This window comes from Contarinia nasturtii, unplaced genomic scaffold (assembly GCF_009176525.2).
Source record: "Contarinia nasturtii isolate CC-2019 unplaced genomic scaffold, AAFC_CNas_1.1 Cnas_scaffold_4311, whole genome shotgun sequence".
NCBI classification, from domain to species: domain Eukaryota; kingdom Metazoa; phylum Arthropoda; class Insecta; order Diptera; family Cecidomyiidae; genus Contarinia; species Contarinia nasturtii.
This window is the reverse complement of record NW_022201606.1, coordinates 404,466-429,867: the sequence shown is the minus strand read 5'-3', so window position 1 is coordinate 429,867 and position 25,402 is coordinate 404,466. Positions and strand designations below refer to the sequence as shown.

The window sequence follows — 25,402 nt, the reverse complement described above, 5'->3', positions numbered from 1 at the left end:
TTCTTTCTTTTGGTATAAATTTAAAAAAATATATGATTTCTATGGCAATAATATGAAAAGAAAACTCGTCTGCCATGGACAAAATCACAAATGTCAAAGTCGCCGCCTTTTTTGTTTACAAAATTCATACACTACAAGTTGGAAAGCGAAGACGTCGAAAAAACAAATATAGACAAAATCGTATTGAAAAAAAACAAAGAAAAAATGCACATAACGAGCTATCAGACGAATTATTATTCAATACAAGATATTTTGGTGACCCAAGAGAAGATTCCGTGCATTGCTGAAACATTAATACATGGAATAGGAACACTAGACCCCACATTTGATCGTCCGAATATTGCACGCGGTGAAAAGATTGAGCTTCCACTATGGTATGCAATTCATCAACGATCACGAACGCTAAACTTTCAAGTGCCCGACATTTATAAAAGCCGACTGAAGGAAATTTGTGAAGCGGACGCGCTCGCCGTCGATCTGGGACGAATGAATAAATACTTCTACAGTTTTGGTCAGTATGTTACACCGTTCGATAATAGTCACTCGGTCGCCCCAATGTTGTATGAAACGTGTCGTGCCCGATGCCGGTCGCTCATTGATTTGAGCAAAGATTCAGCAAGAGGATTGAAAAATGCACAAAAATTTGAATACATCGAATCCGAATTGTATTCGATTGGATGCCAAACAACCGACTCATTCACAAAGTGGCTGAGCGGACGAACCGAATTGCTGCACACACCGATCATGGTCAGCAATCATCAAAAGCGACAACGAGCCCAACTTCAGGATGGCTATGATGATAATCCACGACTATCAAAAAGCCCAAAAATTTAGCATATTTCCATTCACATGTCATTCTTAAGTTATAATAAAAAGAAAATGTTCAGCATCGGAATATACATTTTGTTTTCATTAATACAAACAAACGATACCATCTGTGTTACACTGAACAATTACGCACCAAATTGTATGAGTGAATTCGCCGCATTCGCACCATATTTGACATTAAATGTCGCAGATTTTGTAGTAGCCGGTAAACAAAAAGACACATCAGTTTTTTAATGACATTTAATATTTGCTTGGAAAACTGTTTATATGGAATTAACTCAAAACGCATTATCAGCATTTCATTCAGAGCTGGCGAGATAAGAATACACATAAATTTAGAACGAAAAATAGTTCATTTGAGCAAAAACTATTGGGAAAAAAAATGTTTTTACCGCAAAAATTAATTTCGTGCATTGCACTCTGTGCATTCATTGTGATTGGTGTTGATTGTTCGATTGAAGAAGAACACGGGGTTATTTATGCGAATAGGTGTGAAGCCTGTAAAATTCTAGCGACTGAATTAATGGATCGACTGAAAGAGACCGGAAAAAGTCGTGAAGTTATCGATGTTGGGTACGGTATCGCAATTTTTTTTTTCATTCAACCAATAATAATTTTTCTTCACAATGATAAACTTTTGTTGTGAGTTTTAAATCATAATCGTCATTAATGTATTTCATTTAACATTTAGCTATTCCGTTGATGATGTGAAACCAAAGAAACGAAAAGAGTATAAAAAGAGCGAATTGCGTCTTATCGAATCGTTGGAGAATATCTGTGATCGCGTTTTACAATATAATTTGCATAAAGAACGGAAAGGAAGCACTCGCTTTGCAAAAGGAATGTCGCAGACATTTAAAACGTTGCATGGTCTCGTTGATAAAGGTGTTAAAGTCGACTTAGGCATGCCCTATGAACTTTGGGACACACCTTCAGCCGAAGTCAGTCGACTCAAAACACAATGCGAATCATTGGTTGAGTTGCACGAAAGCGACGTCGAAGATTGGTACTACAATGCAGAAGAAAAAGGTATACCGCTAATTAAATTTCTTTGTGAAGACATTGTTTTGAAGGACGAAGACTCAACCTGTCTGTATGAAGTTTTCGACGATAAAGAAGAAAACCAAAAAGGAAGCAAAGAAGAATTATAGATGGTAAAAAAGTGGTTGTATCCAAACAAATTTTATTTTATTTTTAATTTAAAAATGAATGCTAACAGTTGTAAACATTATATTTGTTTAAATTGTCTGAAAATGAAAGGAATAGAATCATTATTTTCACTATCAAAGTAAGAATCAATTTTTCAAATTACCTCGAATTATTTGATAAGTTGTCTCCATGTCATTTTCTGTGTTCGAATCGTCAAATTGCTTTCTCGAAATCGATAACTCATAGCCCGGTCCGTAACGTAGAAAATATTTATTATCAGGTAAATCGTTATCAAGCGGTTCTTTCGTTTTGCAAATCACAGATGTTAAATAGGTCCAATATCGTGCCGCATTTTGAAAATTGTAACCGCCTAATTACACATGAGATAAGTGATTTAATAAAGACTTGATTAAAACCAAAAACAAATAAAACACATTTTTTCCATTTAATCAATACCTCCGCCTAAAAACATTGTTGGTAGACCCCATGCCAAAATACGCTCGATACAAATAGCTAAGTCTTCTGGTAGCAGATTAGTGCCACCAAGAGGATCGCCGACTATTGAATCTGCTCCACATTGCACAACACACGCTTCGGGCTGATATCTTACAATTATTTCTGAAAGCGTCCTACATAATAAACGATTGCGTAAAAATGATCATGTTTCAATTTAAACAGTTCAACTCACTTGCTAAAGTATTTAATAAACAATTCACCGCGAATATGTGCTTTATATGGAAAATTTACACAATAGCCTTTTCCATTGCCATTTCCACAGTCATTAACACTTCCACTGCCAGGAAAAAAGCCCGGTTGAAATTGATGAAAAGAAACAGTAAACACACGCCGTGTATAGGCAAAAGCATTCTCAACACCATTGCCATGATGTATATCCAAATCGATATATAACACTCGCTGGAATCGAGTTCGCAACCGTTGAATAGCTATGCCAATATCATTTACGTAACAAAACCCTTCAGCTTCATCTCTACAAAAAGAAAATGCTTGAAAAATCATTTTGAACATTTGAAAAATATATTCGTGAAGATGCCACCTTTGCGCATGATGCCATCCACCACACCAATTTATCACAATTTTTCGATTACTTAATAGCAAATTGGCAGCTGTGACTGAAGCGCCAGCAATAACTCTGACAAACTTCCATAAATTGTAAATTTTTGGACAATCATATCCTAAACCATAATTTAATTGATCATCGTCAACATCTGATGTATCTGAATCCCCATTATCGTCATCTGAATCAAGCGTTTCTATGCTAGTTTCAGCAGTGCATTCATTTTTGAGATAGTCAATGTAGTATTGTGAATGAATCAATGATAAATTTTCCTCGCTTGCCAAATTTGGTTTAACACATTCCATTAATTTGTGTAAATTATATCCTCGGATCAATTCGTGCACCATGGATGCCTTAAAAAAATTGGAAAATAAATTTTGAAATTTTTTTATTAAAATAAATTAGATCTTACACGCTTTTTTAAAACGGGTATTTTGTTGCATTGTGCTATCAATTCGTCGCTGCAAACGTAGGAAACTCTCGGCATTTTTTTCGGCTCCACAAAATTTTGTTTAAAAACAAACATAAACAACTTCAACTACAAACAACTATTTTTAACTTCATTGTTTAAATTACAAGTTGTCAAAAGAAGAATCATATAATCTACTACCTTTAACACATTGACAGATGAATTCGCATCACAGCAGCATTGGCTTTGTTTACAAACCTCAATGCGATAAACAATTTCTCGTTCGTATACATGCACATTTTTGTAAAAAAAAAAAATATAAATAAATCGAAAACATGTCTTGTGATTATGCGAATGGATTATCTGATTACAACAATAAAGGTGTATTGGGTGTTCCGGAGGTAATTTTTGTCTACTTCACATTATACGCTGTACATGTAATAAACAAGTCAAAACAAACATAAAAATAATAAAAATTATTTGGGAATTTATTAATGATTAATTTCATATTAGGTATTCGACGATGAAAAAACAGTTGACGAGAAATGTGCAACATTGGCCCAAATGATTTTGGCATCAAAACATGTTGTCGTTCATACGGGAGCAGGTATTAGTACAAGCGCAGGAATTCCGGATTTTAGGTATGGCAATAAATCGAATGAAAATCAGTCAATTTATGAAACCCATTTCATTGTTTCCAGGGGACCAAAAGGTGTTTGGACGTTAGAAAAAGAGGGTAAATCTCCACAAGTGAATGTTTCTTTTTCGGATGCGATACCTACAAAATGCCATATGGCTTTGAAAGCACTGCTCGAGTCAGGTCACATCAAATATATTGTCAGTCAGAATATTGATGGGCTGCATTTAAAATCGGGCGTACCTCGTTCCAACTTGGCTGAGTTGCATGGTAATATGTTTATCGAGAATTGTGACAAGTGCCGAAGGTAAGATGTGATAATATAAATGCCTTTTTTTGAACTCCATATTAACATGAATGTAATTTTTATCACCAATAGACAATATGTAAGAGCGACACCAGCACCAACAGTGGGTCAGAAGAGAACGGGTGGCATTTGCAAAGGTGGAAAAGGGGCTCGTGCATGCCGTGGCGGTTATTTATTAGATAATATACTTGACTGGGAGCACGATTTGCCCGACAATGATCTCGATATGGCACTCACACATTCATGGTAGATCAAAATTTAAAATTGTATATTTTCAAAAATACATTCAAAATTCATTTCATAGTTTGGCCGATTTGAACATTACTCTGGGAACAACTCTACAAATCAATCCAAGCGGTTCACTTCCATTAAAAAATAAGAAATTCGGCGGTAAATTAGTCACTTAAAAATGGCTTATTAATTATTATTGATTGTTTTACGATTATTTTCCGATTACTTATCGATTATTTTAAATTTAATTCTTTTCTTTTGTGATTCTCCCCTTAGGTAAATTAGTGATTTGCAATTTGCAACCAACGAAACATGACAAAAAAGCCGACTTAATAATCTCAACATACGTTGATATTGTGATGGAAAAGGTTTTGAAACGTTTAGGTGTTGAATTGCCAGAATATTCAACGGAAATGGATCCAACAAAGCAAATGCCGTGTGAATTGGAATGGACAATTCCGGCTAGTTTAGTAAAAGACATTGACGACCAGCATAAGAAAATGCTAAAAGAGGTGAAAAAACGTAAATCAGAAGAAGCACATAATATTACAAAGGGGAAGGCAACTAAATTTGAGCATGTTCCGAAAAAAGAAGAAAAAGAAAGCAATGACTAAAAAATAAACATTTTTCATGCAAAAAACACGTAATTTTGTTTCTTGAATAGATATTTTGTAGTTTTCGTTAGCAACTTTCAAATTTAAGGAGTCCCACGTTCAAAATGCCATCAGCAAGGCAACTGTCAAATTAAAACTGCCGCTGTCAAATAAATAAGCTAGAAGTCATTGAACGAACAAAGTGTGCACGCACACACACAAACTACAGCAGCGAAATGAGCGAGAAAATGTCTACTTTTACTCTCCAATTCTCTCCCATAAACCATTTGGTCGTCTCTTTCGTGCGCATTGCGCTATAGATGTCCTTCGTCTCGTTCACAATGCCGAAAAGCTGGTTCTCAGTGTATTAATGATGTCGACCGAAAACACAAAATTCAGTCGACCATATTGAAGATTCGTTCGGAGTCTCATTCATACATCTAATACGATTCGTATACAAACCGATGGTTTGTGTAATGTTTGTGAAGTGAATAAAATTCACAATTTTATTCCTTTTTTTACGGCAATAAAATAAAATCAAACGTAAAACATTGAAGACGAGAAATTTTAATCAATTAACAATTGTGTATTAAATTAAAGAGAACAGCGGCAGTTTTTTTTTCTCTCTTTTTTTAAAAAAGGTGAAATTCTAATTGTCGTTCCATTAAAATGGTGAGTCTCAAAACCTTCATTAGACATTTCTTTAACTCTTTTATTTTCGGCGAATGTATGAAAAATAAAAAAAATAAAAACATTTACATGACCTTTGGCTCAGATAAAATTACGGGAAATTTTCAAAAAGAAATCATATTCGATGAAATAAATTAGATATTCGGTCGATTATTAAGATTGTCAGTAAAGAAGGCGTCGCGTATTTTCTTATTGCGCTCATACACAGACAGAAAGGCGAAAACAGGTAACGGCAACGATGAAGCGATTACATCGCCATAGCATTTCTCCGGTTACCACCAATGTATATCGCATATACAAATTTATTTTAGCGCCTTTACATCGAACTCATTGCGACAATCTCTTTGTCTTTTCGGCTATTTTTATGCATACAAAACTGACATTTGTTTATTGTTCATGTCAAATTTTTTAGACAAAAATAATAATTATTATTAAATTTCGTTCAATATTTGTCTGTCACTGACAATTTCACTTCGGTCATTGTGAAGTATGAAGAAAAAAAAATGTATAATATCAAGTTCGGTCTATTTGGCAACGATATGCGTTGATGTTGTGTGTATGCGTTATATGTCATAGTGTATGCGGGAGAGCGAGAATATTGCGAATGATGATGATGTATGCGTGTTATATGTCAATAAGTTGCAAACTCAGTACAGGCCGCTGCTAGTGTATTACTTTCAATGTATGTTTGGCAAACCACCGATCACACGGTCGAAAGATGAAATATTCCCGTGAGAGAGAAAGAAATGAATTCTTTTTTATATTCAACAATAACAAAGTAAAATTTAACAATCGTTGCCATGATTTGCGGTAGTTTAGACGTCGTAGTTTGACAACATAAAATATCGAAATCTATTGATAAGGTTTAGGTCAGGAAAAACAAGTTTCCATTGGTTATACACAAAAAAAACAGCGTCACGACAAAGACGACAAAATTGACACAACGAACCAATGATACGAATACACGGATTACATTCGATGTATGTGCATTAATATATTTTTTTTTTTGTATTCATTATGTGTGATATATGTGGTGAGAATAAAATACGCGAACAGTTACACTTTCGTTGATTTGTGTGTGCTTCATACTCACCAAATACACATATTCGCCTATCGCATTTATGGCCGATTTCAAAGTGAACAAACAGTCAAACAACAATAATACATTAAAAAAGAGAAAAATGTTACATATTGAAAGAGAGAAGAGGAAAAAACAACAAATTTGAAGGAAATGTCAAATTCTCAATAAAAAATAACCACAAATTTTAAAATAACATTATCGTTCAGGGTTTTTTCTGCACCGTTTTCTAAGCGTTTGACAACGCCAATTGGAAGTGTATTGAAATTGAATTGCACCGATTTCTGTGTTGTATAATGCTTCTTTTATTACGTCTTAAAGCATAGAATGTACGGCGATTAATTGATGGTGGAATCGATAATGAACCATATCCGTGTATCGCACACGTCGATCACATTACTATTATTATTATTGTTATCGGTGTGTGCATTTTCAGCTTTCCTTGTTTTGAATAGAAAATAGACACAAAGAAATAAAAGTACACATCAATATCTGAATGGCATTTTTTCTAAAACACAAATCAATTGCTTTTGTGACTTTGCTTATTATGTGGAAAACATTAGTGCTAACCGTATGACTTTCAATTTTTAACTTCAGGAACTTCACCGACGGGACAGGTCAGAATAGGACGTCGAAGTGAACTACATTTGAAACTCGTTTTAATTCAACGACCAAAACAAACGAAAAAAAAAACAAACTAAACGGAATACAATAGCAAACGGGTTTTGCCAAATCAACCAACATGTGTGATCAAACCGAAATCAAATATGTTGACGGCGATATTGTCTGGGTTAAATTTCACAATTTTTGGTGGCCAGGCGAAGTGCATGGTGAATCAAAATTACCGCACGGTTTACTGAAATCATTTCGGCGTCAACCCGTTGCAGTTGTGAAATTTTTCCAAGAGAATGCCTACGAATATGTAAAAACAATCAACGATATCTACCAATATAATTGCATTCGAAAGCATGAATTCATCAAAAAAGGATTGGGTAAGGATTTTGATTTATTCAATATTTCGATGAATAAAAATAAAATGTTTATCGTTGTGCATCATATAGATTTGCATCGTGCAAAAAAGCGTAATATGGAAAAATTTCCGCAAGATGTTCGAATTGCTGAAGAAAAAACCGGCGGCGATCCAGATATTATTGAAAGTGAAGAATTTCAACCGGAACAAAAGCCAAATATTGCAAACATATTTGGAGATCAAACGCCAAAAATGAAAAAAGGGGTTGGACGAGGCCGAAGGAAAGCCACGCCAAGCGATGAAGATTTCACATACAGTCGAACCAAGGTAAATGATTAAATTCGACTATTTTATTAAACGAACAGCGTTTCTCAGTCAAGAATTTTTTTTTTTGCATTACAGAATTTGTCGTTGAAAGCAGCGCACACAACTCCAACATTATCTGCATCAAAATCATATACTTCGTCTTCATTGGGGGTGAATCGTACGGCAGCCAGTTCCAGTGCAAGTGCCAGTGCAAGCAGCACCTCTACACCGAATCCGAATGAATTCCACTGTCATTTATGTAACTTTTCAACAACTCGACTCAATGTGATTGTTTTACATAATAAAACACACACATCGGAGAGTAGAGTGGTTGAGCCTTCACCAGCAGCAGGTAGTGAAACGTTTTGATAGAATTTCCAGTAGATTAAATCATTTTAAAATACACTGCCAGTTTTTGGCCGTAGAGCTTAATGTGAAACGTGGAACCGTACTATTAATATATTGAATTTTTGAGTGAAGAGTTACAATTTTTTTAAAATTAATTACACCTTGAAAATTGACTTTGCCAATATTTTCCTCACATTGCCTCAACGGCTACCTATGCACTGCCACTTCAAAAAGTTGGTTAACCCTATAATTTATATACCATTCAAAAGGTAATTTTATGGGGATTCTAAAACAATTTTTATCTTCACGTAACTGCAACTTATCTTCAATAAATTTCCCTTTGAAAGTTGACTTTGCCAATATTTTCACTAATTTGGCCTCAAACGGCCACCTGGGAAACACATTCACAAGTTCGATTGGCTAATAACCTATATACCGTTGGAAAGAGGGCTTCAAGAGCTATCATCTGGCAAAGTTTCATCAAAATCATAGAACTAGGTTGCTTGCAATAAGATTCGGAAGCCGATTTTTCTCACAATTTTTCATATTTCGGCCAAACGGCCAGCGTAAAACGCCAGCAAACCTGCCGGAAACTCCATAATTTATATACCATTCGAAAGGTAATTTTATAAGGAATCTAAAACAATTTGGTAACTCGGGTGTCTCCAACTTTTTTTCAACAAGTTTCATCTAGATCCAAAGTAATCAAATTAACACTGAAGTAAAACTCATTTATTCCATCTTTTATCCAACCAATGAAGTTACGGTTAAAAATCAATCCTCCCGAATCCATTCGTTATCCACTCAATAAATGGTGAGTGGAATCGAAATATTTTTCAAAGTGGAATCCAAAAAAGAGGGTCCATGAATGAAAAAATTAAATGGGGAGCACTTATGGGGAAAATAAAAAATACGTCTGGAGGGTTTTTCATGCCCTATCGAATGCCGAAAACCCGAACTCTCTATCTTTTCTGGTTCTCTCTAAAATCACTGAACAAACATATATATATATATATATATCTTACTATTCCATAGCTTAATGTATAAAACTACGTTTCACATTAAGCAATATTGAAAATGTTTGATTACTTCGCAATTGTTGCGAAAAAAAAAAGAAATGAAATTCTAATTTAAATGTTTTATTTGTTTAAGTAGCAAAAGCAAAGAAGACACCGGTTGCAACACCAGCACGAAAACCGGGAAGGCCGCGAGGAAGAAAACCGAAGAAAATCTATGTTGAACCTATACCGGTGGATACTGATTTTGATAGTGCATCGGAAGATCGCATGACACAAAGTGACAGTGAAAATGAAGCGAAACAGGTGATAGTAAAAGCTATAACAAAACCATCGCCGAAAAAACGACAAACAAAAACAAAAGCGGCGGTAAAAACGGCAGAACCGGTTGAAGAAGAAGCTGATGTAATGATTGATAGTGATGTTGAAGAGATAGCAGAAAAAACATCAGTGCCAAAAGTAGCAAGTCCACGTAAAACACAAAGATCGACAAGGAAGAAACAATCAACTGTGCAAGAGAATGATCAAGTAGAAGCGAACTTAGTGGTTGTGGCAGAAATTGAGAAATCACCCGAAGAACCGATTGAAATTAAATCGAAACTTCTGGCTGACTGGTCGGAAGATGATGATGACAGTATGGTTTCGGCGAGCAAAGAGGTGACAAGCGAATTGGATGAAATAAAAAGTGTTCTATCGTCACCTAACCAAAGTGGTGATGAAAAACAACCGAAACAGCAAACGATTCGAAACATTCCAAAAAAAGATCGCCGCGGTATCATTTTGGATGAATTTTATACAAAACAAGTGCCAAGCACAAATGAAACCGATACTGAAGGTGAACAACAAAAAGATGAGACTGTTGTCATTGAATCGGATGAAGAGATCTTTGATATCACCGAAGATTTGCCAAAAGAACCGGAAATTGGCAGTACAACTGATGAAAAACCACCAAGTAGCCCTGAGGTTGAAGCAATTGAAACTGAAGATGATGTTGTGCATATTGAGCACATTGAGCACATTGAAGATGATGAAGATAATGAGCACAGCACAAATGAAGTTGTAGAAAGTACCACTACAGATAACATCAAGACCCCAGTGAAAGTACCGGACGAAGAAGATGAAAAGAAGGACGAAATAGACGTAAATTTATTGAAACAAGGTGCCGATTTGCTTGAAGAAACTAGTCAATTGCAAAAGAATATTGAAACGGTTGGAATCATTGAGAAGAAGCGACGACTACTCAATAAGCACAAGAACGATGAAGACTTAGATAGCAGTGAAAATGCTAGAAATTCATCAATTGATGAAAGCATTGAAGAGACCCATACTCAGCCCATTGAAATTATCGCCATTGAACCAGAGCAACCGGTGGATGAAAAACCAATAGCAAGAAGGCGTAGTTCGGCCACAGTTCAAATGACAACCCAAACAGTGACTAAAACATACCGATCAAATTCAAGGCGTAAGACCAAGTCATCATCGACGAGTGGCGACGAGAAGGGCCAATTGCAATCAAAAGAAACTGAAGAAAGTTCAATAATCAAAGGTAACGGTACGCCAGAGATTCTACCCAAAATAGCTGAAGACATTGAAATTAAACCAATTGAGTCGACAATCGCTGACGACCAAAATGTTGTCGAGACAAACGACATAAAACCGGATAAAATGGATGTGGACGAAACGTCGCCGATGAAATCCGATCTAGATTCGTGCAAAACTGAAGTCGATTGTTTTGATTTCAAAGAGGAAGAAGAAGAAATGCCACAAACATTAAATCGTCGAAAACGACGTTGCTTACCGCCCGGAAAAGTCTTTGAATTACAGACAATTGATAAATTGGAAGAGATTCGAAAGCAAGAAGAAAATGAACAGGCGAAACGCTTAAAAATTGAACCTGAAGAGACAAAGGAAACACCCGTGCCCATGGACGATATTAAAAGTGTTTCAAACGATGATATAGCCACGCCGGAAAAACAAATTGAAAAACAGCAAAAGGATGACGATATAAAAGATAACAAAGCACTCCCGCCAAAAGAAAGGGGAAAACGCATTTTTAAGTCAAGGAATCGAAGTCGTTTGTCGGAGGGAGATTCATTTTCAAATGATGAAAAATCTCCCACCAAGGATGCCAATCAAAGTTTTGATTCGATTGAAAAATCGTTTGCCGATTCGACCATGGAAAGTCCAAAAATAACCGAAATTGAAACAGTGCCGATCGAATCAGTCGCCAAAGAAGAAGAAGAAGAGGTCAACTCTTCTTTTAAATCGGAAGAAAGCCAAATTGAATCTGAAGTGGCAAACACACTGATCACATTGACCAATTCACCGATAAAGGTCCCCGAATCCACCATCGTTACATCAAGTGATAAAGATGTGCCGAGTACTGAAGTTCAAGTGGAATTACCAAAACCGAAGGATTCGCCGCAAAAGACAGAAGTTATTGTTGTCGTAGAGCCAGAAACGCCGACCATTTCAAGGAATCTTAAAACAACCGCAGATGAAACACCCGAAGAAATTGTGATGGAACAGCCAAAAGAATGTGCCGTAATAAATGTAGCAGTTGCAAAAAAGCGAAAATCTATCAATGAAAATGAGGGAACAAATAGTGATTGTGAATTAACAGCAACTCCAAACACGCCAATAAAACAATTGAAAATCGCAGATATTGTGGAAAACACAACACAACAAGTGAATAAACGATCAATTGTTAAACTAAATGTGGCTGAGACTAGTAGTCAAATTAGAGATGCTGGCGACGGGCTTCTGATTAAAACAAATCCAAATGTCATTGTTCCAAAAGTTGTACCGAGCGAAATAAGTGCCGTAAGCTCGACATCATCAGCGTCACAAAAGCACCAACAGCAACCACAACAACAAACACAAAAACAAACACAATCACAATCACAATCACACCCGCAGCCGCCACAACAACATCAACAGCAGCAGTCGCCGCAACAACAGCAGCAGTCACCGCAACAACAGCAACCGAAGAAAAGTCCGAGAATGAGTCAAAAAAGTAAAAAAGTTGCTGTCACAATTGGTTACGATTTGCAAGGAAATACAATTGTCACCTATCGCAAACCATCAGATAGACCGGTCGTACATTTGCCGTCGCACATACAAACACCAGACATGGTACAATCGGTTAATCCGGCTTTGCTCCATACCGCAAAATCGAATTCATCCACACAATTTGTGATAACGAGCAAGGGTGCTTTAATCAAAACTACATCCAATACGATTACCACACAAACAGCAACCACATCGATATCGGCACGACCATTAAGCCAAGTGGTTCGTTCAAGTGCATCAACATCTTATTCGCCGCAAATAAGATCACCGCCGATGCCAACCATTCATGTTCAAACACACCAATCGATCAATCCACATTTGATTCACAAACAACCGTCAATGGTGCACAAACAAACAAATCAACAATTTCAAAAGCAACAATTTATCCAGCACCAATACAAAGCTGGTGGACAAGTGAAGCCAAAGATCACCACAAACATCGTGCAACATCAGCAATCAATTATTCAAAAGCAAAATGTGAAGACACCAAGTAGGCCGAATAAAAAACAACAAGAAATGCTAATGCGTAAACAGCAAGAGATGCAAGCGAATGCAATTGCCGATCAAGCTCAACCAACCGAAGTATTGCAAAATGCCGAAGATAATCAGCTATTAGCTGTGCCAGCCGAAAGTTTTAATGGGCCGGAAGGTGCATTTTATCTCTGCCGTATAACCGAACAACAAGAATATGTCCCAATCGATCATCAGCCGTTGTATTTGGATGAGAAAAATCAATTGATTCCGGGCAGTTTAATAAATGCCGGCATTCAAGAGGAACTTATTGAGGAAACGATGGTTCCACAAGCGTCACAACAATTCGAATATCAACAAGAGCAAGTCGTTCAAAATGTCGAAGAACCATCAAATTTCAAATATATACTAAATGTCGATGGCCAACAAATCTTACTCGATCAACAAAGTCTATTACAATTAACGTCCGGCGGTGAAATGCAACAAATAGTCACAGCAGATGGTCAACGGTTGATTTTGCAAGGTTCACCGCAAGATATACTCGCCGCCATCCAATCAAATCAACAAGAGCAAATTATTATACCGGAAGATATGATTGAAGAAGATCCAAACAATCATGATATTTTGGCAGCCGCCTTAGAAGATACCGGAGTTTTTCCACAAGAACAGTATATCGGTGATGTGTTGCAAATTCAAACGGGAAATGGCATTGAAGTCGATCCGCTTGCATTTCAAACAATAAATCAAGCAGCGACCAGTGAAACGAATGCTATTTTACCACCAATCATGTCGACATTGGAGCAACCGTCAAAAAGTGATGTTGCATCGCCGAACGTTGATTGTTCGAATCTCGATGAAAGTCTTGCTGTGATTGGTGTTACAGTACCATCAACAAATGTGCCAACTTCGTTAGAGCTCCCAATAACTATAACTAATCCGGCAATTGCACCGAAATGTACAACCAGTGCAATTACAACTATTTATCCATCAAATGTACCAACAACACTTCCACCGCAGGCATTACAAACTAGTCATATGTCGATTTCAAGTGATATTCTCCATGCAGCAGGATCATCATCCATAGCCAGAAGCAATAGTGCACTTAGAAGGGGCGGTTCATCGTTGGATGGTTCGAGGGCCGAAGCCCTGCTTATTCAAGACGATGAGAATTGCGAGATTGTTCCAAATACACCAGAATCGGTAATAAATCACGGCTTTACATCTGATAATTCTAATTCAAGTGAAATTCCACTACAATCGAATATAATTTTAAGGCAACCGTCTATCGAATCGGAAAGAGATGAGACAGAAAATGGAGACACAGCAGACAGACGACAACATAACAATAGCCATGAACCACCATTATCACCGCAAGAACTACAAGAACAACAGGAAATCCATAATACAGAAAATAGTCGATCCGATGTCGTTGATTCACTGATCCTAAACGAAAATTCATTCGATCATCACGATGCTGCCCTCTTACTTGCCGCAAATAGTAGACCCGGCTTTCAGGCAATTACAATCGATAATAATCACGAATCGAACGCATCTCATACTAATCGAAATACACGTAGGAATAGACATAGAAATACAAATCATTCAAATGTAACCGCATCGAATGAAAATGAACCACACATTTTTATTATTGAACAGCATATGATTGGAAACAGTGAATACGACACGGACGACGTTGCCAACGTTGAAAATTTCAACAGGTAATATTTTTTTTAAGTTTAATTTGATTTCACATTTTGTTGACGATTTTTGATTTTATTTTTTATTACTTTTCGATTGCTCTTTTTTTTTATTCTTTCAGTTAAAAATGCTCTCATCATTTTCTTTCTTTAAAAAAAAACAATCAAATCGACACAAAAGAGAACAAGACACATATTCTTTGTAAAATTAATAAAACTAATTGTATAAACGAACCGTTGTAGTAAGTTGTTATGTTGGAGTCTTTGCAAAAAACTTACATTTTGAACAAATTTATACTTACAAAATATTAGGCCAGTTTATTAAAACTATAAAACCAAAAGTAAGCTCTTGAATTATAGGCAAATGCCATCGTTTCGAATTAAAGAGTGTTTTTTTATGAAAAGACAATTCAAGTGATTAACTAAAAAAAATGAATGATATTTAGAGTATGGTGCGAATAAAATAAAAGAAGCCGAATAAGAATGTAATGAAAGACGAAAAAAAGTTGATTTAATTGAAAGAATATATATAATGCTTGCCTGAACGTCAGCATTAAGATGAATTAGCATAAAGAAAATCATAGCTTCTGAACTAATTTGATTAGGAACGTAGTAATGATGATGAATTACTTTGGAAAATGAAACGGAAGCGAAATCGTAAATAAATACAAATTCTATGAATATCATGATGGTAATGTCCTTTTCAAAATTACTAAAAGAAATTTTGATTTATATTCTCGATCGATTATAGAAAAATTCTTTCTATTGATACCAAATTTATTGATACGATTATGTGTAAATATCGATGCAAATGATTAACCGAGTTTATATGTGTAACACATTTTGAATCGAAATTCATTGACGATGAAATACAGAAAAACTAAAATAATGATTCGAACATAAATTCGGCTATTGGATAATAATTTTTGCTTGTGTTAAAATATGCATTATGTTTAGTGAATAAATTCTCTTGGTAGCACATTTCGACGACGTAAATTGACGACAAAAAAACTTATTTAATCGAGTCCCTATAAACGAATGAAATTCTTGTAAAACTATTTTTTGTGACCGCTCGAATATTTATGTCCATACGTGACAGGATTTCTTGGATATCCCATAAACACATATGAATTATAAAGAAAATGATACAATATTTTTTTCTCTCGTAGTTAATGAAAGAAAAATCACTTAAACTTTACAATGTCATAAATAATGTATGAGAATAAAGTTTGAACCAAATCATATGTAGCAAACGAAAAACATGCGTAGTTTTAATTAAAATTGATATTTCTTTTATTAATTTACTTTAAGCGCGAAGAAGATTGATATTTAAAATTTAAAAAAAACTAAGAAAAAATGTCAAATGTATAAGTTATGACATTTCTGTGAAATTGAAAAGAAATTTACAAAAACAATATTATGAATATTTGCAATAAAGTTTATTTCAAACAAATTTAAGTGAAAAAGAAGCGTTTTTATTGCGAAATTCTCACTTCTTATAATAATTAGGAACCGGATGCATGAGCTGATATGGTACGATGGACGATCTTTGGTAAGAATAAAAAAATATTACCTACCATTGCTGTGATGATAATTGCTTATCTGGAAATTTCATAAATCAATCCGTGACATTTTTTGTATTTAGTCTTCAAACTTTGGTTTATTAAAAATATTCAATTTCAATTCAAAAACAATTCTCATAAAACTTTTCCATTAATTATAACAAAAGTCTAGTCTACCAAATGATTCGTGCTGTATTCTTATTACGAAATCACAAGTATTATTCTATATATGTTCATGATTGAATTCTTATTGCTGCTTGTTTTTTTCTTGTTTTTTTTTTGTGGTTTCTTCTTTAAAAAATACGGTTGCCAGATTCGTTTATGGCTTTTCTTTGACGAAATACAATTTCGTTTATGCAATATCTATGTCGTCTGAAGAATCGTCATCAAAATGAAATGAATTCAATAGCGGCTATGAGTCAGTCATTCTGCAAGTGAAAAAGTATAAACCAAAACAAGATTTTCAAACGTTCATCATTCGACACGCAAAATGTACATCATGCAAATTAGGAGCCAAATAACACTTTAGATCAAAATGAGACTTATCGAGTTTATTTAATATCTAGATAATGTCTACACATGCAAATAAGATCATTTTATTTAAAGGTATGAAAAATATACAATAAAATTAATAATTTGGTGATAATGCTAACGGTGCACACTACTTATTAAAAACGAAGTCTTCTAATTTATAAAATATCTCAGAGAAGAGGAAAATGTGATTTCCAGACATTAGGTTCGAGCTATGCATATAGCGGCTGCTATTTTATAGGTGCTATTCATAGGCGCTATTTAATTCGTGTGCTGTATGTAAAACCGAGTAGGAATATCATAGCCTACTATTCTTTTGTACATTTTAATGTGAGTACGAGAGAGATGTAGAAAATAACGCACAATATGCATAAATGCATTAAAACGAGATCAATAGCGCCTATGAATAGCGGCTATGAAATAGCAGCCGCTATATCCATAGCTCAAACCTAATGTCTGGTGATTTCATTAAAATGCGTTTTTTTTTTCAATTTGAACTGCTACGATCTGGTGTCATTTCAAAAAAAAGAACTAACAAATAATAATCTAATGAGCAATCAATGTCCAGCCATTATTCGACTTCATTATTCATTTGCTTATTTACATTAATTTAAAAATGAGATAAATTTGAAATCGTAAAACAATAATTATAATTAATATTATCTTGACTTGATTGAACTAAAAAAAAGTTCAAATATTCATGTTGTTAATGCCCAAAATGGTTTCAGTTGTATTGCTTGATTTAGTATGGCTTAGTTTACAGTCGACAGGATTGTATTTGTTCCTTTTTTCTGTAATAGGGTTTGTTTTAAATGACATTATTTTGTTATTCAATTCACATATGTGGTACTTTTATTATCATGGTGGATGTGGGCAAGCTTACAAAGATGAACTTAAAAATTAGTAAAATCGAGTCTTTTTTAATTTTCGTTATACATAAAATTTACAAATATTCAAAAATAGTATTAGATGCATTATTGTTGATACTCACACAATTCTTATAATCCGAATGTTAACTGTTTTTAAACAAACTGTGCATGTTGTATGTTGTGCCAAAGCTAATTAATTCAGAATCAACAATTTTAGTTTTTGATCATAACATAAAAATAAAAATGAAACGGTTTTATCAATTGTGTTAAAATACTTTTTTTTAAATCAACCCAACACCTGTATCAAGTTCACCATGCTTCACATGAACTGATGTGTAAATTCAAACCAAATATGCACAACCCAACAGATATGTTCATTTCTTCAACAACAATACACTAGGGGGGAGACACCAAGAATAAATTCCGAATCCACTATATAAATTACTAATCCAGCTATTCCACTAATCCAAAAACACAAATTCCTATTCCATGCACTGTTTCGCTATTCCACGCGAATCCATTCACAGGCGTTGCTATTTCATTGCAATTTCTCGAATATTTACACTGAAAGTCTAATCCTATTCCACGTGTCTGCCCCCTAGACAATACACGTGTTTTTTTTTATTAAAACTTATTTATTTTCACCAATCCCTCTTATGACTAAAGATACCAAAAACATGTTTTTCCTTGAAAATCTCACCAGATCGATAATTCGAAGTAAATTGACCAAAATTTCTCATAAATATCGGCACTTACACACCAATTAAACCAAAATACAGAAAAGAAAGTACACATCTTATTAGTAATCTAAGGCATGCAATACCAATTAACCAAACCGTGTTGTCAATTCAGACAATATTTTTTTGAACCATAAATAAAACCAAAAAATAAAAATTACAAAAGAAAACAACATTTAATTTGCATCTTACAATAATAATTACTGCTAAAGATTTGCAAAAAAATGCAAAAAAGGAACGTGATTTTACATTCAAAAACGTCTTGTTTATCGTCATTTTTTACGATGTACATATAAAACAAAAGTGGAATTCCAAACAAATAGAGCTCATTCAATTAATGCTAATAACAAGAGTTTTGGCCGGTCATTTATTTAAACGAAACAATTTGGTGCAATTTTTAAAAATCATAAAGCGTGCATATCCCAAGTGTGTTAACTAAAATAATAAAATCAAGTTTTATTCCCATAAAAGCTAATTGTAAAGTGTGCTAATTCCAAACGAAAATGAAGTGTGATTGTGTTGCATGCAAAACAGATTTACAAAGACGGGAGAAGCTAAAAAAAATGAATGACGCTGAGCTTACCTAGAATAGGAATTATGTGCCATTTCATTCTGGAACGTATTCTCGTTTGGTATTACAAACTTTTGTACGATCTAATATCAAAGGGTTATAATTAAAATCAAGCGTATTAGGGTTTGAAAGTGCGTAGTCACTTACCGATGAATTGCCCAGCTGCTGATTTCCCATACAAACCGCCATGTGAATAAGCAAATAAATATTGAATATTATGTACAGAACACTGAAAGCGACTGCAAAGACAAAAAAAAGTTGATTAGTAGATTATATGGACTGAATAAAAATCAATAAACGCACCAACTAAAGTGAAATATCCCCAATCTAAATGGGCCTTTTCCAATTGATCCGTAACAAATGAGATATTTATCGTAATGACAAGAATGAACAAAAGAATGGACAGAATTTTATTGGTGATGCCATTGACAAATTCACCCATTATGGCCACACTTGATGTGAATGCGATTGTTGGAATAACAGCAAATGGCAATTGTAAAGACATTACAGCATTCAGAATGTCATTCATTCCAGTCAAATCTTGGATATCACTGAAATATGCAACACAAAATGTGGGAACCTATAAGCGGACGATACAATTAATTATTAATCAGTGTCTAATTGTAATTCAATGCTGGACTCATGTGGATACGTACGATTGCAATTAATCGAGTCACAAAAACTCTCTTCCATCGTGCCCATTGCAAATTCAAAAAACCTTCCATGCAAAATTGTCCTGCATAAGTGCCTGTCATCGTTGAACTTTGACCGGCCGCCAGAATGCCAATGGCCCAAATATACAAGGCGAAAACTCCAAATGTACAACCGAGGAAAATGCCACCTTTGTACAAATCAGCATCAACAATGTCGGTATTATTGCCAAACATTCTCACAGCTTCATCATATAGATCCTGTGGTCTACCCTGACACGATTGAACCTACAAGTCAAAATTCTCAATTATTATTATTGTTGTCTAATTGTAATTCATCCGAGATGAATCATCTCTGCTACTTTATTCAAATGTCAAAACGTACGATTTCGATATTGGTTTTTTGAAAAAGTCCATGTGCAAAAACCGCAACCACAAATACATTTATGATGAATGACACAAACAAGGCAATAGAGGCTTCGATGAAAAAGTACATATTGGCATCACGAACTTTAGCTGGATCCCTTCTGTTTACATCACGTGACTGCAATAAATTAAATACGATTGATTAAATTGTTGATTTGATGGTTGAAAATATTTATTTGTTCTACCTTAACCAAAGCTGAGTGTAAGTATAAATTATGTGGCATGATTACAGCGCCAACAATTCCAACAGCTTTAAAAACATAAAAAAGTAAATTAGACGTATATTCCGCAAAATCTCTCATTAAATATGATGATTACCTTGTAATAATTCATTTGATCCACAATCCTTGCACCAAGGAATAAACATGCCTTCCAAAACACTGATTTGACTCGGCGCGGATCGTATATACTATCATGAAAAAATGCGTTTCAAAAAAAAAAAAAAAAAAAATCAGTATTTTTATTAAATGTCATTAAACGTCATACGTACCTCATAGCCGAATGTCACTGCCATTACGCTTATGAGGAAGCCAAACAATAGTTCTAGCTTTCGTAGGCCATATTTGTCAAGCATCAAAAATGAAAATGTATCGATTATTGTTATCAACGTTCCAAGCCACAAGGGAATGTATTTGTTGGACAACAAGTATAAGGCAATGGCAGTTCCAATGACTTCTTGCATGTCAGACCCAATGATAGCTATTTCGGTCATTATCCACAAAACTAAACGAGGAAACGTTTTGTATTGCCGATAGCACATTTCTGCTAAGTGAAGGCCAGTCACGACACCCAACCTAATTATAACACAGCAAGGAAATGTATGAATTTGTCGTTATTTTATTTAATTTGTAGTTACCGTGCGGCTAATCGTTGCATAACTAATCCCAAAATGGTGGCTGTCATCAAAACCCATAGCAATTTATATTGAGCAATAACTCCCGATTGAAGATCACTCTCAATATTTCCCGGATCCAAGTATGCAATTGACATCAGGAATCCTGGACCTGTAAACGCCCATAACTTACGGAAACTGAATCCCTCCTATTTGTACGGAATTTCGGAAAGTTTTAAATCATGAATTTTTCTATGTTTTCATTGTTTATTGAGCAATAAACGTACATTATTTGGTATTATAATTTTTTCGTCCGCAAAATAAGTGTCTAAATGTAAAGCGGTATTTTCATTTGGTATTCGTTTATTGTGCACATCATTTGATGTGTTTTTCGATTGTGGTATTGATGATGCGGGTGTTTCCTCGCCATTATCTGGTTCGAAAGCGGCATTTACTGCCATTCTGTAAATTAAATTTAAAAAAGCAAACATACATTTGTAAGAATAATAAAGCAAAACTGAAAAACACAATAAAAAGGTGAGAAAAAAACTAGTTATCAATGTTGATCATAATTCAGCAGTAACATTGTAACCATGCATGCCAGTTTCAAGATGAAATGTTTGTGTTTATGTGTAGTGGAATAACCTTGATAGGAAATATACACATTTCTTTTTTTCTGCTGAAACGCTATTTATAATCGATAACAGTGATCGAACAAGCGAGAGTGAATGAGAAACTAATATAGTCCTGCTCAAACAAAATATCACGAAACATTCATTTGCGTGAAAGTGCAATCAACTTTTAAATACTTTTGATCTTTGTCTGACTGTTGTTTAACTGTTTAAATATTCGCAAATATTTACTTATATTCCGATTCTATAGTAAGCAAGAAAAAAGTTTACTCGTGTTTTGAGCGATAGTTCAAAAGTTTGAAAATGAATAACTTTATAGCTCAATTACATCAGATATACTTAAAATTCATTGTGTTCTTTTATGAGCTATTCATCTTTGTGAAGTGAATTACCGCATTTTTTAATAGATATACATTATAATGGTTAGGTTCATAAGCGATTTCACGAAATAATTAAAATGAACTTCAAGTTATGTGTTTCATCAAATTGGATTTTTACGGACATTGTATCAAGATATTCTCAGCCAAGTGGAACTTGGCTCAGGTGCGATTAAGTGTAGTACGAAAGTGAATGAAATTAATTTATCAACTTATTTCTCTGTCTGAGTTTCATACTGATAGCGCCTGTGGAGACATTTTGTTTGGCTGAAAGTATCTCAGCGCAATGTCTACCTGTTTTTTTTTTTTGGTTTTCAATTTAATCATCTTTTGATCACAAGTACGCGTATTATTTGAACATTATTTTTCATGTCGATCAAAATGATGGATCTTTGATAATGATAGTTTAACAATCGTGGAATTTATAATTTATTTGCCACACTTCTGGTCATTTTGTTTTCATCGATCGTTCTTTTTATTTAAAAAAAGCGTCATTCTTATCTTCATTTATATTTATTATCATTCCATCTTATTTGTTAGATTTGAAAAGTGTCCCTTCAACTGGAATAGAAATTTTTTGTGTTTAATGTCTAACTTGAATATAAAGCACTTTCATAATTCTTTGAAGTAATTTGTGAAAATTCGCACAGCTGTTAAAAGAAATTCAAAACCAAACGTCTTAATGTTATTGCAAAATTCAAGTGGTTTTCCATCCTGTGACTCTCGCGCTCTATATATACACCTTATGGGTTCAATAATTTATTTCATGTTTTGTAATAAAAATAATGAACGCAAATCCATACTGTTTACAGGTGACATTTATTTAATCAGATTTGTTAATCTTTGTTCAAGCCATAAACGAAACCACTGTTCAAACAAAATTTCATTCAAAGTTTTTACAAAATCAGTCTCATTTACGTCATACCGCATTTGGGCTCGTGTTCCAATTTCACATGATTCTAAAGTGTTCGCTGTTGACGACTGATAACAATAGCAAGACTTTTTTTTATGTTATTTTGAGAATCATTGAAAAAAAGTACTTCTGTAGTAGCTCTTCCATTGTCCGTTTACCGTTTTTTGTCAAATTGAATTCGGTTTTATTGTCGATGTTTAGATATGTTTGTAATAAAATTGCGCAAAATTGGTATTGCTTGATTATAATTACACGGTATCTTCATCCATGACATAGGACCGGATTCGAAGAGATTTATGACAAAATACCTTTCAACGGAATTGATAACGACAAACACAAGCGCTGTGAATATGCATTTGAATACGACCATCGAACAAAAGAAAAATGAAAATAACCTCTCTGATGAAGTAATTTTAGCTTTAGTAATTTAATATAGTGATTCATCGCCGGTGAATTACCCTTCACAATTCATTTTGTTCTTCGTTTCTCATGCCTCAAAGGGGACTTTCGGACTTTTATTGCGAATGATAAATCAGTTTTTCAGAATTGATAATAATCAGTTGCATAGAATTTTAAATTAAAGTCCAACCCCCATTTATTTGTGCATTGTATTTGTAGTAATATTTAGTCATCACAATTCAGAATCAAGTCACGATTCACATGAGTAAGTAATATTTCTACTTGATTGTGTTTGGTCCAAATGCTTGCACAAAACGTTCAAAATATATGGAAAAATGGATTTTCATTTCGTTGAAAACACCACACAACTGTATGGTCGCTTGCAAAAGATCGAATTACTCGGTGTAATTTGCATTTGGTCATGTTTGCGAATCAATAAATAAAACGAGAGTCGGGCCATCACGTGAAAATGACAACACTTTTGACGCTTTTTGACAGCTAAAAATATCATTCAATCGAATCAGATTGTGAAATTGAAAATGTAATGTTGAGTTTGTAATAACTGGTTTTTATTTAACTGCCATTGAGTTTCATCAACAATGAAGCATAGTACAAAGTGCGTGATGAGTTCAATACCTCTGGTGAAAAAAGGTTGGTAAGAGAGCGATACTTATCGACAGAGAAGAATGAAAACCAAACGTACAACATTTGCTCTTATTATTGCTTTGAAACAAAGAACATCAATGTTTGCGGTTTTTTTCAATTCTCATAATTATTATAATTTTTTTGCAATTTCGCGTGTAAATTGATCAAATTTGCGCATCACTTTAACATTTCTACTTTCCGGATCGTTGGGTTATCACACATACATAATTCTCAAGAATTGGTTAACAAAATAATTTACGTGTGTTTGGCATTGAATTACTAAATGAAAATTAGCTGACAGAATGTATGTGACATTTTGTTTTGTGAGAAATATACCACCACACAAATGAATATTGATGAATTTATTGTATTGAATTTGTCATTTGTTCACTTTTTGTTCATCTGTCATGAAATGAGAGTAAAGTAAGTATTGGGTAAATATTGGCCAATTCTTCTGGAATACCTTAATTAATGAACAATGTACTAAGAATACTGCATTTCATGAGTAATGCAGCGAATGCATTGTGAAATAATTTAAAAACAAAATCTGCTTACGTCAAACGGAAAAACATGCAGGCAACATCAATTATGTTCAGCTGATAAAATGATACATTACTTACATGATTTCAGGATGTGTTTCTTTGTCTCGTTCGCACCAATCCCGTTTAAATTACGTTTTATAATCAATTCTTAGAATGTTATATGACATTTACATATCACCGTACTTCCAATAATTTCCGTCAGGCACTTGAAATTATTCTCGTGTTACTTTTTACTGACTATGCTAATTATTTTTTTTTTAATTTCCATTAAATGTTCCAATGATTGATTTGTATTTTTCAAATACTATATTTCATTTCAATGCCAAAGACGCAAAACCATATCTGACATTACGATGGGTCATACAAATAAAATCAAAACAAAAAAAAACTCTTCCAAAATGATACGTGGAATTAAACGATGAAAATGGTCACAAACGAAAAATAAAAAGAAATTAAACCGAAAATTAGAAACTAAAGAAAATAAATGATATTACGAAAGAAAATAATAACAATAATAATGAACAAAATTCAGACGTCGTTTTGATGCACACAACACGATTCGGTACAACTGAAGCGCACAAATGCCGTCCGTTCGTATGGCGCTACAATTTACGACTGACATATAACACACAACTGACCTTATACTCGATGCGTTGTTGTCAATCTCTCAACAGTATAACCTATTAGGTTGGCGATAATGTGTTTGTTCGCTCTTACTATATACTCTAGTGAGTATGCATGCATTCTGCATGTGGTAGTGGCGCGCGTAAATTGAAATTATAAAAATATACGCATTGAACAATGGGATTCACAAATTTCAAGTGCTGATATAAAAACGA

The 25,402-nt window shown here is 34.2% G+C and overlaps 6 protein-coding genes across 10 annotated transcripts; 4 read left to right on the top strand and 2 right to left on the bottom strand.

Moving 5' to 3' along the window:
* Positions 1-110: 110 nt before the first annotated feature.
* Positions 111-895, top strand: LOC116350906 (DNA replication complex GINS protein PSF3). Its single transcript, XM_031782902.1, has one exon. The coding sequence runs from the start codon at positions 205-207 to the stop codon at positions 832-834; it is 630 nt and encodes a 209-aa protein (XP_031638762.1). The 5' UTR covers positions 111-204; the 3' UTR covers positions 835-895.
* A 132-nt stretch (positions 896-1,027) lies between these two features.
* On the top strand, positions 1,028-2,408 carry LOC116350905 (protein canopy 4). Its single transcript, XM_031782901.1, has 2 exons — positions 1,028-1,401; positions 1,520-2,408. The coding sequence occupies exons 1-2, from the start codon at positions 1,211-1,213 to the stop codon at positions 1,977-1,979; spliced, it is 651 nt and encodes a 216-aa protein (XP_031638761.1). The 5' UTR covers positions 1,028-1,210; the 3' UTR covers positions 1,980-2,408.
* LOC116350909 (histone deacetylase 8-like) lies at positions 2,124-3,619 on the bottom strand. The gene is made up of 5 exons (XM_031782906.1): positions 3,465-3,619; positions 3,032-3,405; positions 2,666-2,965; positions 2,434-2,606; positions 2,124-2,347 (listed from the first exon to the last, which is right to left on the bottom strand). The coding sequence occupies exons 1-5, from the start codon at positions 3,576-3,578 to the stop codon at positions 2,124-2,126; spliced, it is 1,185 nt and encodes a 394-aa protein (XP_031638766.1). The 5' UTR covers positions 3,579-3,619.
* A 63-nt stretch (positions 3,620-3,682) lies between these two features.
* On the top strand, positions 3,683-5,260 carry LOC116350904 (NAD-dependent protein deacetylase Sirt6). The gene is made up of 6 exons (XM_031782900.1): positions 3,683-3,862; positions 3,975-4,102; positions 4,163-4,405; positions 4,478-4,651; positions 4,710-4,795; positions 4,913-5,260. Exons 1-6 carry the CDS (start codon positions 3,797-3,799, stop codon positions 5,248-5,250), a joined length of 1,035 nt encoding a protein of 344 aa, XP_031638760.1. The 5' UTR covers positions 3,683-3,796; the 3' UTR covers positions 5,251-5,260.
* A 358-nt stretch (positions 5,261-5,618) lies between these two features.
* LOC116350903 (histone acetyltransferase KAT6A) lies at positions 5,619-16,137 on the top strand. 2 transcript variants are annotated; one of them, XM_031782897.1, is made up of 7 exons: positions 5,619-5,901; positions 7,595-7,989; positions 8,059-8,294; positions 8,370-8,625; positions 9,777-14,380; positions 14,455-14,898; positions 15,000-16,137. In XM_031782897.1, the coding sequence occupies exons 2-6, from the start codon at positions 7,740-7,742 to the stop codon at positions 14,482-14,484; spliced, it is 5,376 nt and encodes a 1,791-aa protein (XP_031638757.1). In that variant the 5' UTR covers positions 5,619-5,901; positions 7,595-7,739; the 3' UTR covers positions 14,485-14,898; positions 15,000-16,137. The 2 variants fall into 2 exon arrangements, with proteins under 2 accessions (XP_031638757.1, XP_031638758.1); XM_031782898.1 differs by lacking the exon at positions 5,619-5,901 and adding an exon at positions 6,682-6,899.
* Positions 16,138-16,505: 368 nt separating this feature from the next.
* Positions 16,506-25,194, bottom strand: LOC116350682 (protein Malvolio-like). Of its 4 annotated transcripts, XM_031782569.1 has the most exons (13): positions 25,098-25,114; positions 24,642-24,905; positions 21,343-21,517; positions 21,080-21,264; positions 20,714-21,017; positions 20,542-20,632; positions 20,409-20,473; positions 20,183-20,341; positions 19,804-20,085; positions 19,451-19,727; positions 19,295-19,386; positions 19,160-19,230; positions 17,962-18,028 (listed from the first exon to the last, which is right to left on the bottom strand). In XM_031782569.1, exons 3-13 carry the CDS (start codon positions 21,514-21,516, stop codon positions 17,983-17,985), a joined length of 1,746 nt encoding a protein of 581 aa, XP_031638429.1. In that variant the 5' UTR covers position 21,517; positions 24,642-24,905; positions 25,098-25,114; the 3' UTR covers positions 17,962-17,982. The 4 variants fall into 4 exon arrangements, with proteins under 4 accessions (XP_031638431.1, XP_031638430.1, XP_031638429.1 ...); XM_031782571.1 differs by lacking the exon at positions 17,962-18,028 and adding an exon at positions 16,506-16,867 and having other exon boundaries at positions 24,642-25,194; XM_031782570.1 differs by lacking the exon at positions 17,962-18,028 and adding an exon at positions 17,438-17,761 and having other exon boundaries at positions 24,642-25,194.
* Positions 25,195-25,402: the final 208 nt, after the last annotated feature.